Source organism: Equus caballus, chromosome 26 (genome assembly GCF_041296265.1).
Source record: "Equus caballus isolate H_3958 breed thoroughbred chromosome 26, TB-T2T, whole genome shotgun sequence".
Lineage (NCBI taxonomy): Eukaryota > Metazoa > Chordata > Mammalia > Perissodactyla > Equidae > Equus > Equus caballus.
The window spans coordinates 35127716-35145622 of NC_091709.1; the positions used below are offsets into that span (position 1 = coordinate 35127716).

At 42.5% G+C, this 17907-nt stretch overlaps 1 protein-coding gene across 16 annotated transcripts in view; it reads right to left on the reverse strand.

The window, feature by feature from the left end:
* TIAM1 (TIAM Rac1 associated GEF 1) overlaps positions 1 to 17907 on the reverse strand; it is a 351800-nt gene that overhangs the window by 26386 nt on the left and 307507 nt on the right. For 9 of the 16 annotated variants that reach the window (XM_023630000.2, XM_023629999.2, XM_023629998.2 and 6 more), the window contains 4 exons: positions 14982 to 15085; positions 5500 to 5679; positions 3842 to 3910; positions 3417 to 3542 (listed from right to left, as the gene is read on the reverse strand). In XM_023630000.2, the coding sequence (XP_023485768.2) occupies positions 3417 to 3542; positions 3842 to 3910; positions 5500 to 5679; positions 14982 to 15085 (479 nt within the window). Of the gene's footprint in view, positions 1 to 3416; positions 3543 to 3841; positions 3911 to 5499; positions 5680 to 10773; positions 11532 to 14981; positions 15086 to 17907 lie in introns of those variants that run through there. The other 7 variants (XM_070252087.1, XM_070252085.1, XM_070252084.1 and 4 more) reach the window with 3 other exon arrangements.

Consider the following 17907-nt stretch of genomic DNA (forward strand, 5'->3'; position numbering starts at 1 on the left):
CTGTGCCACCGGGCCGGACCAAAACTGTTTTTTTCTAAGACTGCTTTAGGACTAGTGTTCTATGCAACATGATTTGAACATTTTAACAAGTTTTTATATTTTGGGCAAATATACAACCAGGATTTAAACAAAGCAGCAATGGTGGAAAGCAATAGCAACAGGTTTGGGAGAGAGCACTGACTGGAGAAGCTAACTCAGAGGTGCTGGAGAGAAACCCCCAGGCCGTGAATATTCACGGTGCATCAGTAGCCCTGCTTTACAGATGGAATGGAAATTGCCAGATTATACAATAAACCAAAGGAGCGAACGTCAGGGAAGAGGGTCCCACTTAAACAGAATTTAGAACAATGACCATGTGGAGTGAACTTGCTTTAGAACCAGTGCACCAACCCTCCCTAGAAGAACTCTGCCCATAACACAGTCACAGTCATGTTCGTCTCACAGTTCTGTCCACCCAACTCTCCTTAAGTGATTACCTGGACCCAAACTCAATGAACTGGCCCCACAGCAAAAGACTGAACGTTAGCTATTTCAGATTAAAACCACGTTTTTTAAGGGATGTCTGTATCCATTTTATTAGGCTCCTCATCAGTCAACTTTTTTGATTAAGTGACAAACTCCTGGCCCTTATCAAGCATTCTACTGTGCTACTAATTAATTTATTAATTTAGAAAATATATATCATTGCAAACAGAAATTGATGAACCAAACTGTATTTCAACGGATGGCATGACCACCCTGAAGAGGGGAGACATTGAACTCGCTTAAAGCAATTTTTGAACACAAGAAAATGAACTATACGCAGTATTTAAGGTTAAAGGGTATTATGCCTGCAACTTACTCTTAAATGGCTCAGGAAAAAAAATTATATTCTATATCTCATACACACACAAATATACACAGAGGAGACAGGAAGGGAGAGAAAGGATAAAGAAAATGTGGTTAAATGTTAACATTTGGGGAATCTGGGCGAAGCGTATCCAGGAATTCTTTGTACTATTCTTACAACTTGTCTGAAATTATATCCAAAGAAAATATGTAACTATATATAAATATATATTCATATACTTAAGTGTGTGAATGTGTGCATATTCTAAATAGCCCCTGTTGAAGACAGGCTCTGTAAAGACTTGACACAAAAAACATATCAAGATAGACAGGCTAGTCTTCCCCTTAGTTCCTATAATTGTGTGCTGACATTACACAGCCAGATTCCTGCATGTGTTAGAAGACAGTCAGAGCGTAAGGGGGCCCACACACATATGGACAACTTAAGTTCAACACAAATGCAAAAGTAACTTAGTGGAAAAGGATAGAAAAATCATTCCAACAAATAGTGCTGGAAAAACTAGATGTTCATATGCAAAACAAAATTGACCCTGTTAACAGCTGGTGGCGTAGCAGTCAAGTTCCCACACTCTGCTTTGGCAAACCACGGTTTGCCGGTTCAGATCCCAGGTGTGGACCTATGTATTGCTTATCAAGGAATGCTATGGCAGGTGTCCCACATACAAAGTAGAGGAAGATGGGCATGGATGTTAGCTCAGGGCCAATCTTCCTCAAAAAAAGAGAAAAAGTGACCTTGATTCATACATCATACCGTAACAAATATAATTCAAAACAGAACAGAGACCTAAATATAAAGCTCAAAACTACAAAACTTCTGAAGAAAATTTTTATGACCCTCACTTAGGCAAAGATTTCATAGATATGACACCAAAAGTATGACCCCAAAAAAGAAAAATTTGAGAAACTAGACTTCATCAAAATTTAAGACTACTTCTGCTCTTTGAGAGACACTATGAAAAGTCAGGCCTCAGAAGAGGAGAAAGTATTTACAAACCATACATCTGGGAGAGGACTTACATTCAAAATATACAAAGAACAATCAAACTCAATAATAGGAAAACAAACAACCCAATACAATAAATGGACAAATGATCTGAAAAGATACTTCACCCAAGAGGATATATTGAAAGCAAATGAGCACATAAAAAGACGCCCATTGTCATGTCATTAGGGACATTAAAATTAAAGCCACAATGAGGCACCACCACATCCCCGTTAGAATGGCTAGAATTAAAAAGAGTGACCATGACCTCATTAGACAGAAGAGGAACTGTTGGTGGGGGTGGACACTGGTGCATTGGTACAACGCCTTTGGAAGACAGTTTGGCAGTTTCTTAAAAAGTTAAAAGTACACCTACCATATGGTCTAACCATTCCACTCACAGGTATCTATTTACCCAAGAAAAATGAAAGCAAAGATCCACACTAAAACTTACACACAATGTTCATAGCAGTTTCATTCGTAATTGCCAAAAACTGGAAACGATCCAAATGCCCAAGAAAGGTGAACAGATAACAGAGTGTAGTGCATCCATACGATGGAATACTGCTTGGCAATAAAAAAGCATAGACTATTGATAGATTGACATATGCAGCACCACAGATGGAACTCAGTATAATTATGCCGAGGAAAGGATGTCACATTAAAAAGAGTATATGCTGCATGATTCCATTTATATAAAATCTTGGAATGCAAACTAGCTATGGTAACAGAAAGCAGAGCATAGCTGCCTGTGGCTCAGAGGTGGGAAGAGCAGGAGAAAGGAATCACAAAAGAGCAGGGAAAACGTTTGGGGGCGATGATTATGCTCATTATCCTGATTGTGGTGATGGTTTCACAGTTGTAGACATATGTCAAAATTCACCAAATTGTACGCTTTAAATATATGCAGTGTATTGTATGTCAATTATACTTCAACTAATCTGTTTTTTAAAAGTACATGAGGGTGACATGTAAGCCAACACCAGTGTGCACGAATCAACGAGCTTTGTCGATTGCAAGTGCAGCACAGGAAATCTCTGCAATAAAGGAAAGCCAACGAGGAGGAGGAAATAAGCCGTAAGCATCCTCACTAAGGTACTCCTCATAAATCCTCATTAAGGCTACAAGGACACTGTGTGCTGGAAGATTGTTTCTCCTGGATAATGATAAGTATTTCCGTTAAGCAAAGTTTCCTAGAACAGGATAAATTAATCTGTTTACTGGGAAACCAAGGGTGCTAGTCTAATTTGCTAGTAGCAAGTATTGAAGGCCCCCACCTAAACAGAATGGAAGGTGAACGTTCCTCCATCTTCCAGAGTAGAAGCCAGCAGATGCACCAGTTTAATGAAGTTGACGGCACTGGTTTTACCTTAGCCAGACAAGCAAGACACAGTGCTCCCAGAATCCCCTGAGGACTTGACCCTCACTGGCAGTCCGATGAAGACTCAACATCACGAGCCAAGAACTTACCCAAGACAGCATATTGCCTCCTGTGATGGTAACCAGGAGATTCAACTTCACCCTACAGGATAACCCACCAGCGACATTAGGACTCAACTTTATACCAACTGAGGCTGAGACTTACCTTAAATTGATCGACTTTCTCAAGCTTTTCCAAATCCGGTACCAGTCTCACTCCATCTTCTAGAGTCTTAAGGAATTCTACTTGAAACTCTACCATTTCGGTTAAATTTCCGAAGAGCACATCAAGCTGGAAAATGAGAAAATTTAATCCACCTCGTCCTTCATTAGCATTTAGAAACATATTGGCATCTGACGTTTTTCTATCAAGACTCATCAATTAAGATAATGATCCCAACACCAGAGGCTGGGGGCAGCTTCTTCCTCTCCAAGTACAAGCAAAGAGCTTAGCAGTCAAGGATTTGACCTATTTATTACAATTAAATGAATTCAAAATGCTTTCAGTGTTGCGCATGCTCCCCACTCCTTCCTTATCACAAGTCAAACTGCAGTGTGACCCTCACAAAGTTAAGACAATTTCCACCATACCTCATCTTGGGTGAGAAAAGTTTCCTTCTGAAGAGGTTTTAGGTATCTCTCCATGAGACAGTTTAAGTCCTAAGGGTTGAAAGGATACCTCATTAGCACATTTAAAAGTCTATAAAGAATCTAAGGGAGAAAAACCAGATTATGCCCCAAAGGCTAACACTACAGTCTTCAAGCTCATTAAGGTTCATTAAAAAAAGAACGAGCCAAGCTTTTCTGTAAATAGTTCAGGCTCTGCAGGCCATATGGTCTCTGTCACAACTACTTCACTCTACTGCTATAACAGGAAAGTGGCATAGATGATACATAAATTAATGCACGTGGCTGTGTTCCAATAAAACTTTATTTGTAAAAACAGGCAAAGGGCTTAGATTTGGCCCCAGGGCCATAATTTGCTGGCCCCTGATTTAATGACTAAAATAGATCACTAAAAACAGATCATACTGTTGTAACATATAACTATATACTACTAAATTATATGGTTATAGGAATATCTAATTATACAATTGTTATAGTTACAGGAATTATGTAGTTAAGGAGTATATTATAAATTATACAGTGTTGAAATAACTTTGCAGGCCCAAGATGAAGCCGCTCCTGACCGGGGTGTCACATAAGCAAACGGAAACAGACAATTTTCACATCCCTATAAATGCTCCACTTGACCAGAAACGCAGTCTATCCGGTCAGCCAATCCCCAAACGCCAAGCCAACTCTGGGCTTTCTCTCTCCAAACAAGACTAAGTGTGTGGCCCCAGCCAATCAGACAGTGTCCGTTTGTCTCTTCCTTGTTCTTTATTCTGTATCCTATAAAAGGAGCTTCTCGTCTTCCACCCCACTTTGCGGCCCTCCAAGGAGACTGTCCACTTCATGAAGTGCTAAATAAAGTTTGTTTGTATCACCTACACTGTCTTCTTTAATCCTTTTTAAACAATAGTTATACATATTATAAAATATATAGGAATAAATTACATAGTTATAGGAATAGAACTAAACGTCAGAACAAGTGATAATACAAGGAAAACAGACCCTTTCTTTCTGCCTAGACTAAAATTAGATTTTGGTGCTTTTTTTTTTTGAGGAAGATTAGACCTGAGCTAACATCCGCCACCAATCCTCCTCTTTTTTGCTGAGGAAGACTGGCCCTGAGCTAACATCCATGCCCATCTTCCTCTACTTTATATGTGGGACGCCTTCTACAACATGGCTTGATGAGCAGGGTACAGATCCATGCCCAGGATCCAAACTGGCAACCCTGGGCCACCAAAGCGGAGTGTGTGAACTTAATCACTACTCCACCAGGCTGGCCCCTCAAATTAGATTTTTAAGATAAATAGCCTTAAATTTTTCCAAAATCAAATTGAGCTTTAGTATCAGCTCAACAACATATTTAGAAAGGTCAGAGGACCACTTACTACTTTACCATCATCTCCTTTCTCAGTGAGTCGGTCAGTTACATACGTCGATGAATTGCTCTAGGAATTGACGTGCTTCCTTAAAGCACAAAAGGAGACCTCGACATTCAGAACAAAGGCCAAGTTTCACAGGAGGGACCAAGCTACTCTTCAGTACCGTGATCTGGCTCTGTGGTTAGTCAAAAACAGTATCACCACACCACGTTCCCTGCTTCGGGAGGAGGGAGGCAGGGGAACAGCACCCACCTTCACGTAGGTGCGCTCCGTCTCCAGCAGCTCACAGATGACCTTGCGCAGCTTGTCGGCGTCCGTGAGCTGTCTCATGGTGGCCAGCTGAGGCCCGGCCGAGTCCTGGGGAGATGAGCTCGGGTCAGAGGGGTTCATCTCATGCAGACTGCGGCAAAATGCGGCCACCTGTTCCGTACTCTTCAGAGCACAGTTTAAAAGGCAAGGCAAACGCAGTTATCCCTCAGCAGAGTGACTTGTCTGACAGCTGACCCTCCTACGGTGTTCTTCCTGGTTAGTGACCCGACACACACGAATTACATCTCTCATTTCCCCAAATTGTTCCACACCTATGAGAGCTCACTGAATGCTCACAACCACCATAGGAACAACTGCTGACACAGACTGGGCGCTCACCGCACACCAGGCACTGGTCCGATGCCATTTAATCCTCCTACATGGCATGTAAGGGCTATCAGCATTCCCACGTAACAGATGAGACAATGGAGGCCCAGAGAGGTTAAGTAACTCATCCAAGATTACTCAGCTCAAAAATGACCGAGGTAGGATTTGAACCAGGCAGTGTGGTTCAAAACCTGTGTTCTTAACCACTGCAAGAAGCTTCCCAAAGAGAAGAGACAGAGACACAGAGAACTTAAGTGCATTTTACACAAAATACAAGGGTCATTCATTATCAGACTCCCAGTTAAGTGTGCTGTACATACTTACTTTGCAATGTTGGAAGATGGTTTTATAAGCTAAGATTCTTCCTGGCTCTCTTAAAAACGGACACTGAGGCAATTTTCCAGATAATGAAAGATACCCGTATACTTAAAAAAAGTTTCTACCTCTCCAGCTTCACCAAAGGCAGAAAGATACCACTCCCCTCTAGGAATAAAGGGTGTTGGGCCCTGAGCACGGCCTCAGTGGGAAAGCCCAGTCTCCACCTAATCTATGTCCGGGATGATTCTGGTGGAAGTTCAGGATTCCATGATTCTAAAATGCCAACTTTTCAAGGTATGCAAAACAGTCCTCCAAAGCATCAGTCTAGGGATGTAGGGAGGCTGCTGAGAACCCTGTGGGACCAGCAGTTCTCCAGCTTGGGTGCATACTGGAATCACCTGGGGAGCCTGGAAACCTCCCAACGCCCAGTGCACCCTCCATATCAAGTCAATCAGAATCTCCGCGATGGGACATGCAAGTGTCACTATTTTTTAAAGCTCTCTGGGGAATTACTCCAGAGGCTCTTTTGTAGCACAAAATCTAGCTTATTAATACGTGTTCAAATGCACTGCTCTACAAATGAGTTTTTTGTTTGTTTTTTGCAGGGGAAGATTCACCCTAAGCTAATCATTGCCAATCTTTCTCCTTTTTCTTCCTTTCCACCCTCCTAAAGCCCCACCACACAGTTGTGTATCGTTGTAGGTCCTTCCAGTTCTTCTATGTGAGACACCACCACAGCACGGCTACTGACAGACAAGTGGTGTGGTTCTGAGGCTGGGGAACTGAACCTAGGCCACTGAAGTGGAATGTGCCCAACTTTAACCATTAGGCCATCAGGGCTGGCTCACTGACAAATGCTTGATGGGTATCTCCTTGAAGGTCATGGCTGCCTTCTCATACTTCTCTTCTCTGCTACTATCGTCTAATTCATCCCTAGGCATAAAGTATTTCCAATAAAGACCTGTGTAAATAAAGAATCACTTCTTCTCTCACCCACCTACCCAGGAGGAAGATGAGAATATCTTCCCCAAAACAGATGGTGCACAGGGCTGAAAGTCAAGGCTGACATTTTGGAGGACAGAGAAGCTAAAGTGTATTCCATGGGGGCAATTTTTCAACACAGAGGAGGGCAGCTAACATTAACAGGCCTTGCCTCATTAGAACATCCCAAGGAGAAGGAAGCCTGGAATAAAGACAGCACAAGGGAGTGGGAAGTGAGAACCTAACAAGGATGCCTTAGCAGCAAAGTCAGGACAGGGAAGAGGAGAGCCAGGAGCAAATCCCTAATTACTATTCCAATTATCTTACAATTACCCCAGCTTATTTATTACCAGCATTAACACTGGTCATACTCGCCAGAAAGTATTAGTCACCTGTCAGTGGCACTATTCAAGTTCTCTATGGAACTGTGTTTTAGACAGTTAGGAAAAAAAAAAGATAATTTGTTTTTAATCAAAGCTTGTTTCCATTTCAGGGTTTTGTGAACTCAACGTCATCCTTAAATATACAGGTAAATTATAGCTTTGTCTTGAAAATTAAAAAGGAGCAAGTAGATCCATTTTAACAAAAATGTCCACGCATCTGTTAGATGACCCAATGCTAACTGTAATAGGTAACTGCATTATAACATAGACATGATGGGGGGAGAAAAACCTCAGCAAAATGAAAATCCCATGGACAGATGGGAATGGCTGACAACTAAGTGCCCTGCCCTCCAGCTTATCCTAAACTCTCCTTTGCTGCTTTGACTTGGCACTCGGCACAGGAACCCGACACAACAAATGTATAACTGGTACCTTTGCTTACACAGTGATTTTCTAAATGTCCCAACGATAACAACAGCCACCTGTCCTTTATATGCAAATTAATATGAAAGCTACAACTCATGATAAGTCTATCATTGAATGCCCATCAGAGACACAGCACATCTTTCTACAGCTTTATCATTTAGATAAGCTGCCAAGTGAAATCCAGCATCCTCATATATTATACCAAGGACGTCCCACACTTTAAGAAAAGGCAAAGGCTACCACCTTGGGGCTCTGACACACATCAAAGGCAGGAAATTCCAAAAGATACTTCACTTTGTGCTTCCAAGTCACACCACTTTGACTTGCCATTCTCACTCTATTTGGGTATAATAATGGAAAGTATGGGATGGTGTTTTTGGGGTTTCATTCCCTCTGTCTCACCATAAATACTTTGAGATTTCCATTTTTATGAGTGTGAGTAGGAGTCCTGACTTTGCCTGTGTAAAGTTCACCATCTCTAAGGTCTGGCATCCTTCGTTTTAAGCAGGCCCATAAGGAAAGCTTACGTTAGTGGGATGTGGGCTTTTAATGCTCTACACCCAGCCACCTCCGACCCAACTTCTCCTACCCAAACAGGTTACTCACTTTTCTCCGCCCTGAGCCAAGCCCTCCGTTATATCAGGAAATACCTTCCGCGTCCCAGGGGACACCTAAAACTTCCCTTGAGTTCTCTTCTGAGAGTTCACAGCCTTAGGCATCCCCTCCTCAGCAGACACATTCCTAAGGCTAGTACAGATTTAGCCAGGTGGTGTCTGAAATTGAGGAGGGGGCAGAGCTGCTTCTCCGCTGGCAGCCCCGTTCTCTGAGTCAAGCTGTAAACTCTCAGGTTTACCACAAGGAACCGAGTCGAAACGGATGTAATCTGTTTACTGTCAATTCCACGTTATTTAAATAAAGAAGAATAAAACAGAATTACAAGTTATAATACCTATATTGTCAAGTGGTGTTATTTACAAGGTTCTTAATGGAATTTTTGCTAGGAAACGATTAACTGAAAAGGCTGTCATCAAGTTCGAGAACTTTGCTTTACTAAAATATTACCCAAAAAGTATCCTTAGAAGGAGGTATGAAATGCAGGTCTTCTTAGAACGCCTCTAATCTAAAGAGTTTACATGTTGAGACCCTGCTTTCAAGTCCCCTGCCCTGCCCCCTTACTATGGCCCCACTTCTTTACATCGAAACCCATGGGGACCATCTCTACGTAGCTCAGCATGTCATAGGATGTAAGAGGAATGCAGTGCGGTGCTTTCCCCACTCCACCACTGAGTGTTACGTGGCATCCCGTCATTCATACACCAAGCACTGAGGCCAGAAGTGCCCAGAGAAGCAGCTGCCATCAGAGGTTCTCAGCTCGCTCCTGAAAGCCAAGTTTTCTAGAACTGAGACAAGCAGCGAAGGATCACCCAGAGGGAGAAGACAGCTAAGCCTTCTCCAATGGGAGAAGCCTGGACCCCTCCCCAACCTGAGGACTGCAGAGACAAGCACTTCCAGGCATTTCAGAGCTGCCAGCTTAAAACTGAGAAAGGGGAGCAGAACTGTTCCCCTGTCGGGACGAAGAATTATCCAACCAACACACAGACACGAATAGGGCAACTGCAGGAGGAAACAGGCCACTTTGCTGAGGCCAGCATCAAGCTCAGCATTTATAATATCGCTTTCTTCCTGGGGAAGATGAAAACAAAGTACAAAAAAGAGACGGGGCAGACTTTTAAGTACACACTATCGACTCAAGCTACCCAACTGTTTAAGCTCTTCCTGTTATGCAACCACTAAAGGCACCTTCTATCTCTAGATGAGTTCCGAGTCCTAAAACTGTCCCTTTGAGTCTGACCGATTTAACACATCCTACAGATTTAAAGGGGCCGCAGCGGCCTAAAAATCTCATAACCTTTATTCAAGTTTTTTTGGGGACAAACACCAAGGCAATGTACTCCATCATTTCAAAGACCATTATATACAATGGTAACCCCTATAGCTCTCTACCACCTTCTCGGTCTCCTGAAGAATAATCATTGAAGAAGAAACATCCAAGAAACACATCTGAGTAAATGAGACATACTCACTGTCAAAGTTCAAGTTTCATTCAATGACACAAAATCCAATAGTCAGTAGACTCTGATGTTAATATTAAATTATTAAAAAGTTTAAGTTGATTTTGTTAAATTACTCCTTACCATCAACCCACTAAATTTTCTTATTAGGGAGTCAACATTTACTGCAGGAACTGACATGTCCAATAGAGACCAGCGGACCTTAACCCGCGAACACATCCCCTGAGCCAACACTTCGACATCCATCTCTATCTCAAGTCAGCAGAAAGAAAGCCGAAAGCACATGAGACTTTACAGGGGGCAAGTTGAACATTCTCCTTCCAGAAATGCCGGCTGGACAGTCAGACTACCCGATCGGGGGCGAGCAGGAGGAGCTTTGCCATACATCCAACGCAGACATGCTCCAAATCTCAACAACCAAAAGAAAGGAGGAACAATTTAAATGACACAGTCTAAAAAATACATAATACATCTTCTTGCCATTTAAGAATGAAAAAATAGATACAAGGGCAGAAAGACTTCACACCAACTAAAGACGCCCCGCCCCCATGTTAAAATATATACTCCTTATCAACAAGAGGCTTTAGAGGGAAAAAGGATACAATGTGGGGAAAATGGGAGGAGCGTAATCAACAACCTTTGGGTTGGGAAACAATTCAGCTGGAAAATTGTAACATAAACAAGGCTTGCTAGAATTCAAACGTGCTCACCAGATGAAGCGTCCGATACATAGAATCACCGGACTTGTCATTGTTTTCAATCCTGGCCTTGCGCTTTATTTTCCACAGAGCAGACATCATCGGGAATATATATCCTCATGGTAATTCTACCACCTGACGTGCTCGGCACAGAAGCGGAAGTTTTCGAAAATATTCCGAGAGCACCAAACAGCTTTCAGCTCCCAAGAGAGCATCCTCTGAGAGAGCTCGCGCCGGCTCTCCCGTGAAAACCCACGGCTGCACCGCAAGACAGACAGGACAGCGACCGTGCAAGCCGGGAAGCAGCACCCACTTCCCATCCGGGCCCTCTGGGAAAGTGTCAAAGGCTGCACGGGGGACAGGAATTCATGCTTTGATTTCACCTGGCTAAGCAACAAAAGTTCCAGAAAGGGGGAGCCAAAAGAAGCAAAAGCCAAAGCAGAAAATGCCTCCCCGGGATGTGAGCGGCTGGCTCTGCGAACGGGATCAGCTGATTGGCCAGCGGCAGGCACCGCACGGGCATCTTACACCCGCCCGGCTCCTCCCGCAACTTTGAAGACACCCCTCGCTGAGTCGGGGGAGCAGGCACTGAAAAACAAAACTGTTTTTTGTGTTTTTTTTAACAGTTTCTATTTTCACATGGTCCGCTAATGCTTGGTGACCAAAGCCGACATTTCCGAGAGCATCCGAATTGGGATGAAAAAGCAAAAAGGGCTTTCAGAATGGAAATGTTCTGAAAATGATTCTAATACATTTGCTAAATGGAAAACAACATCACAGCTGCCAGGGCGCCAGGAACGCCTGACACCACAGCCTGCAGCTCATTAGCATTCATTTGCAACACAAGAGTTTTCAATTAGAAGCTTGGGGACAAGCAGCCATTGGTGAGGAGGCCCTTTGAGGTTGTCACCCCACCAGAGGAAGGGGGTGGCTCACAAAGAGAAAGGCCACTAGGCTGGCCCTGCAGTGTGAAAGTCCCAACCCCCACCACACTACATGTGACATTCCAGGGCCACCACCGCTCAGCAACAAGCTGGCAATTACTTACTTGCTCAACCCACAAAGGCTGTGTGAAGCAAAAACTGCCATTTAAAAAAATCAGAAAACACATACAACTCCAACATACATTCTCTTTATCCTGCCCAATATTTCCTAAAATAATTCCTTCAGGAAGAACAGCAAAAATATTAAACAAAAATATCAAGAGTCCTCACATGTTCAACCGGAACAAAAAATGATTAGTTGCTTCATTTCATTTATTCCTTTACTTATTTCTTTATTTTTCTATTCTACACCAGTCTGGTGCATTCAAATTAAGGCTAAATGACCCTTCTGTGTTCAGACAGCTTACAACTTAAAAAAATTAACATTTGGTTTATTCTCAAGAAAAATTACATACTGATATAGGAGATGTAGCAAAAAAAATAGTTAATGTTAATCAAGAAATATACGATATATGCTTGCTCTTACTTTAAATTAAAAAAAGACACGCTGAAAGCTTCAGCATCAGTAAAATATTCAAGTGGCTAAAGGGTATATATCTAACTGGCTTATAGCACCACGAATTAATTAATTCCTTCCTTTTTTGAAACCTAGTATTTAACACGAGACTTTAACAATCTGTCCAGAAGGTAGTTTTAACATAGCAGTTAACAACACAAGGCCTGGTTTTACCATCTCAGAGTGGTGTGACCTTCAGGAGTTGCTTAACCTCTGTTCCAGTATCATCATCTATATAATAAGGGGAATAACAGTATCTCTCTCTGAGAAATATTGTGAGGGTGAGATGAGCTAATATGGAACAGGTATATACAAGACACTAAATAAGTATTAGCTCTTATTTACCATAATAATACACAGTAAGACCCTGTCTCCAAGAACATTTGCTCAATTTGGATATTTGAAAGCAAAAACCTTAAAGTGAGAAATTTAATTCATTAAAGGCTATTTTAGTTAAGTAACTTGGGTTGCATAACAGAATAGTTCAAATAAATAAGATAAAATCTGAATCAAACCCAAACTAGGGAGTATTTCAGGGTACAGAGTCACATAGGGCTCACTACGTCCAAGCTAGCAAAAAGGAATATGAATCTATGGTTTCAATGCAGTCCACCACATAATCTTTAAAAATACCCAAATCATCACCCAAACCCGTCAATAATTTGGAAGAAATTCTCTTTTATGAACGTGCACCGTGTATCTCTACAGGGAAATCCAGGAACAGCGTCCCATGTTCCTACATTTGACCCTGTCAGTTCCAGATGAGTTTCAGGGTCTTGTTCTCGGAGAAGGAGGCACGAAGTCAGAGACGCAGCCAGGGTCAGACAACCAGACCCTGGGGCCTCATCCTTCCTCTCCACTCTCTGCCAGACCTGATATTACAGAGGACTCTGCTCAGGACTCATGACTCACTGTATTTAAAATGGAAACAATCTCTCAAAATCCACAAGGGGATGAGAACACTGGGCTATTACAATGAGGTAAAAGTGATCCAGGCTAAAAAATATGGAGAAATAAGTGTTTTAGATACAGGAAAAAATAACTGTATTCCCAAATCAAATAAGAAATTGAGAAGTAACATTTTTAGTTTCAATAATAGAATAACTTAATAAATACCCTTTAAAGTAACTTACCTCAGTGTGGAAATATTTGTTTCTCTTGAGGGCAACTGACCCTCCCTGACCCCCCACCCCAACAAAAATAGGTAAAAGGAAGGTAAGAGCCACAAAGATAAAAAGCAACTTTAAGCCAGTTTTTGTTAGTTTGTTTGTCTGGCTTTAACTGAGACGTGTGTATTTCCATTCAGTTGCTTTTTAATTAATAACCAACCACATAAAGCCTTTCAGTCTATAATTTATAAATTTATAAATATGTAATTTCATATAAATATTTCATATAAATATGAAATTTATAAATATGTATATTACTTTAAAATGTTAAATTTTATACTGTGCTCAACTTAAAAAGACACTGAGAATGATGATTTTATGGGAATAAAAGAGAAACATATGTAGGTAAAACAGACACTGAAGATAGTCAAACATACATTCAAGAAAATTTTACAGAGATACCGTCACGCACTGTTTAATGATGATTTAGTCAACAATGGACCGCGTATACCATGGCGGTCCCATAAGATCAGTACCATAGAGCCTAGGTGTGTAGTAGGCTACGCCATCTAGGTCTGTGTAAGTACACTCTATGATGTTCCCACAACAATGGAATTGCCTGACACATTTCTCAGAACCATGTTAAGTGACACGTGACTGAATACAACTACAGAAAGAGATTAAAAAGGACACACATAAAAATGTAGGCTTTTAAAATAATGGTTCACATTTGAATAGTATATTTCCATTATCAATGTGTCTCCCATAGTTACATTATTTGGCACACCCAATCGTCCAGTCAGTGGACAAAGGCAAGAGTCACTGATGTTGCACATGAGAAAACAAAGGTCTAATTCAAAGTTATGTGATTCACTCAGGTTAAGTGACTGGTAAATGTCACAAAAAAAAAAAGACAGGTAGCGGGATCAACATAAATAGGTCAACAACATTATTAAAAAAGGATGAAGAAATACAGAAACATAATCACACACAATGGCTTTCATGGGAGAGGGGTCCTTTGGATATAGGTAACACAGTTTTTAAATTGAGCTTCGGAGGCTGTGATGAGAAGAGGTTATGGACCCACAGAACTCTGTGTGACATGGGATAAAAGCATGATGAATTATGCACCAAAGAGAGAGAATAAGAACTTTCTCACAGTGCTCAGTCAATCGAGGAACGCTCTATTTGGATCAATAAAAAAATTGTTTCTTTCCCTTCAATGTAAAAGATGCTCACCTTTAACAAGAGCTGAAGACAGACAATGCAAAAGGAGTTCATTATAGAACCGATGAATAGCAAGAAAGCGTAACTGACCCCATCACACGCATTTTGGATGCTGTTTCATCACACGCAAATGCAGATAGGGGAAGGAAAGAGCATGAAACGAGACTTCAATTCATTAAGAGTGATTTACGCCCTCTACACGCACATATGGGTTTGTTATTAAGGCTGTAACTTGGATTTCATATCCTATTTAGCGAAATCTCAGAAGTAAAAACACTGTGGTCCCATGGAGAGGCCTTCTAACCACACACAGCTGCAAAGGTGAGGCGTCAGCTGTGATTCTTGGGTGCTTCAAGACGTGAGACGTGAAAATGAGAATCTCACCTTGCTGCTGTGATCAGTCTCATCTGAGGATTCCAGGTCCGGCCCTTCGGTCTCCTCCGGAGCAACCTCAGCACTGCCGCCCTGCTCGCTGCAGGGGCCGTGCCCTGCAAGACGAAATCAGGAGAAATGTGGGTCAACGGAAACTGCTAAAAGCCAGGCCCATGCAAGGGGCGCGTAGGGTCAAGCTCGTGACACGTACAGACAGTGTTCACCCTCCAAGGGTGAGCTCCATGATCTTGGCTCAATAAATGCTAGTTTTTGCTGTTTTTATTATCACTACTATTATTATTTTATATTATAGTGTATTTTTCTTATTTATATTTTATAATATATAATAATTGTTATGGTGTCCCCCCCAAAGTTCATGGGTTGAAGCCCTAACCCCCAATGAGATGGTATCTGGAGGTGGACCCAGGGATACAAACATCCAGTCCATAATACCTGTGACATCTGTTTTTGCCAAGTCCTGCAAACTATAAACATCATATAACACCACTGTCCCGTAATCCCCACTATATTCTATCAAAAGCGAAGGGAGGGAACATTAGAATCACTCTCCTCTGGAGGGCTTCTAAAATTTAAGAAGCGTCTGAACCCCCTGGCGGATCATGTTATGAAGATTCAGATTCATCAGATTTGGGGTTGGCCCTAAAATTTTACATTTCTTACAAGCTCCAAGATGATACCCATTCGTACTATACATCCATGGACCACACCTGGAGTAGCAAGGCTCTGGTCATTTAAAAACCTCTAGCTAGTCTGATGAGACAGTGGAAATCAAACCAGTCTGGCACTGGATCAGGGACGACAGCACTATCACATAACCGGATGAGGGAGAAAGAAAGAAAGAGAGGAAACGAGAGTGGAAGGAGCCACTTTCGGACTCTGGATGGAAACCTCAGTCTACAAAGAGGCCGCCTTACTCCATGGACACCATTGTAGTTATAAGCTGCTTGGCCTCTCTTTCTGTTCAAATTCTAAGTTGGGTGAGAAACTCAGAGAGGAAGCCGACCTCTGAGCAAACTTTGCTCCAAGGCTGCGTCCTGCGGTCCCTTCCCCGCCTCTGGAATGAAGCACCAATGATGTGAACACACCTGTATGGCTTGGAGGTTTCCAGCTGTTGCCCACCTCTTGCTCTGGATCTAATTTTCTTGCATTTCTTTACCTATTTGCTTCCTCTATGATAGGATGGTAGCGGTCAAAGAAAGAAGTTCCGTTAACTTGGTGGACATCCACCATGGCATACCGTCACCTCCATGGGAAACAAAATGACTGAATACTTTGTATGGGGGCAAAGACCTAGATGCTGGGACCAGAAAGAAGGGGAAGAGTTGATTGCCAACGTGGAAGAGCTGAAAAGCTCATTTAGGGACACCGCTAATGGTGCTAGTCTCTGAGACGGCAGGAACCACGGCTCAACTCAGCCCTAACCAGGATGGCCAGCTGCACGGCACACAGGGGCACCTCTCACATGGCAGTCTGCAGAATGGCGCCCTCAGATGAAGGTTGGGACCCTGTATATCCCCACTGGGTAACACAATGCCTGGGGTCTAGCTGATGCTCACGAAATACTGCAAAATGAATGAAAACACTTTCCCTGTTAATGATACTGTGGGCTAGGTCTTCTGAAAAACAAGCAAAAAACCCTACTTCTACAAAACACTTAGAAAGGCTAAATCAAATATATAACAAAATCCTTTTGAAACATAAAGCTGAGCTCCAAGAAATCCCCAGAAACCAAAATGAAGAAATTAAAGGAAGCTGGAGTAGTGGGCCAGTCCCAGTGGCATGGAGTGCTGAGGAAATCCACCAGTCCCCACACCCTAGAATGGTGTTTCCCAAAGGGAGAGAGAGAAAGCATTGGTGTTAGGAGGAGCACAATTCTTTGAAAGCAAAATTGTGTACTTGGCAGGTAGACAGCCTCCCCAGCTCCTGGGCACTGAAGACCTTTAGTGCTCTCCAGTCACTGTGACAATCAGAAATGCACCACTCGTTTCCCAGCAGCAGGACCACCCCGGCTGGGGAACCACAGCCCTGAGCCTTCGGTTTTCACTGTGAAGCCAGGAGACAGAAAACTGGCATCGGGTCAGTGCAGGCTGCAGAGTAAGAACTGAATGTCCCATATTCATATGGTTCCCGTGAACGGCTACAACCTTAGTCTATAAAGATGTAAAAGAAAATGGTAGTCGCTAGCAAAAGAAAAAAAAGAAAGAAAAGGAAGCCTATCGAATTCTGTCCATACTCTGGGCTAGGAGAGTGGGGAGGGAGCAAGGAGGTTTCTTCCCTCAGATGATAACCACGGGCTGGCCTCACTGTGGATGGTGGATGGGATTCAAACTTTCACTGTGTACTGCATCCAGGAAACCCTAATGTCTCAGTCAGCTCAAGCTACTACAACAAAAGACCACAGAGTAGGGGCTTAAATAGCAGACATTTATTTCTCTCAGCTCTGGAGACCGGAAGTCCAAGACCAGGGTGCTGGCTGACTCAGTTCTTGGTGACCGCCCTATTCCAGGTTTGCAGAAGGCTGCCATCTCCCTATATGCTCACATGACCTCCTCTGTGTGTGTGCCAGGAGAGCTCTGGTCTCTTCCTCTTATTAATCTCATTATGGGGGCCACTGTCATCTAAACCTAATGAACTCCCAAAGGCCCCACCTCCTAAGAACAATCTCATCGGGGGTTAGGGCTTCAATGTATGAATTTTGTCCGGACACAAACATTCAGTCCACGACACTCTGGATGAAGAATTAACTTAAAGTCATTCTGGATTTGTATTCCAAGGGCATCAGGCCGAAGCAAAAACGAATCTACTCTGAAGGGATTCGGCCTTAACGATGGTATCATGTAATAAATGCCCAGAGATAAAACTTGGTCAAATAAGAACCGAGAATCGACTATTACAAGCACAGAAAGAAGCAGAATCA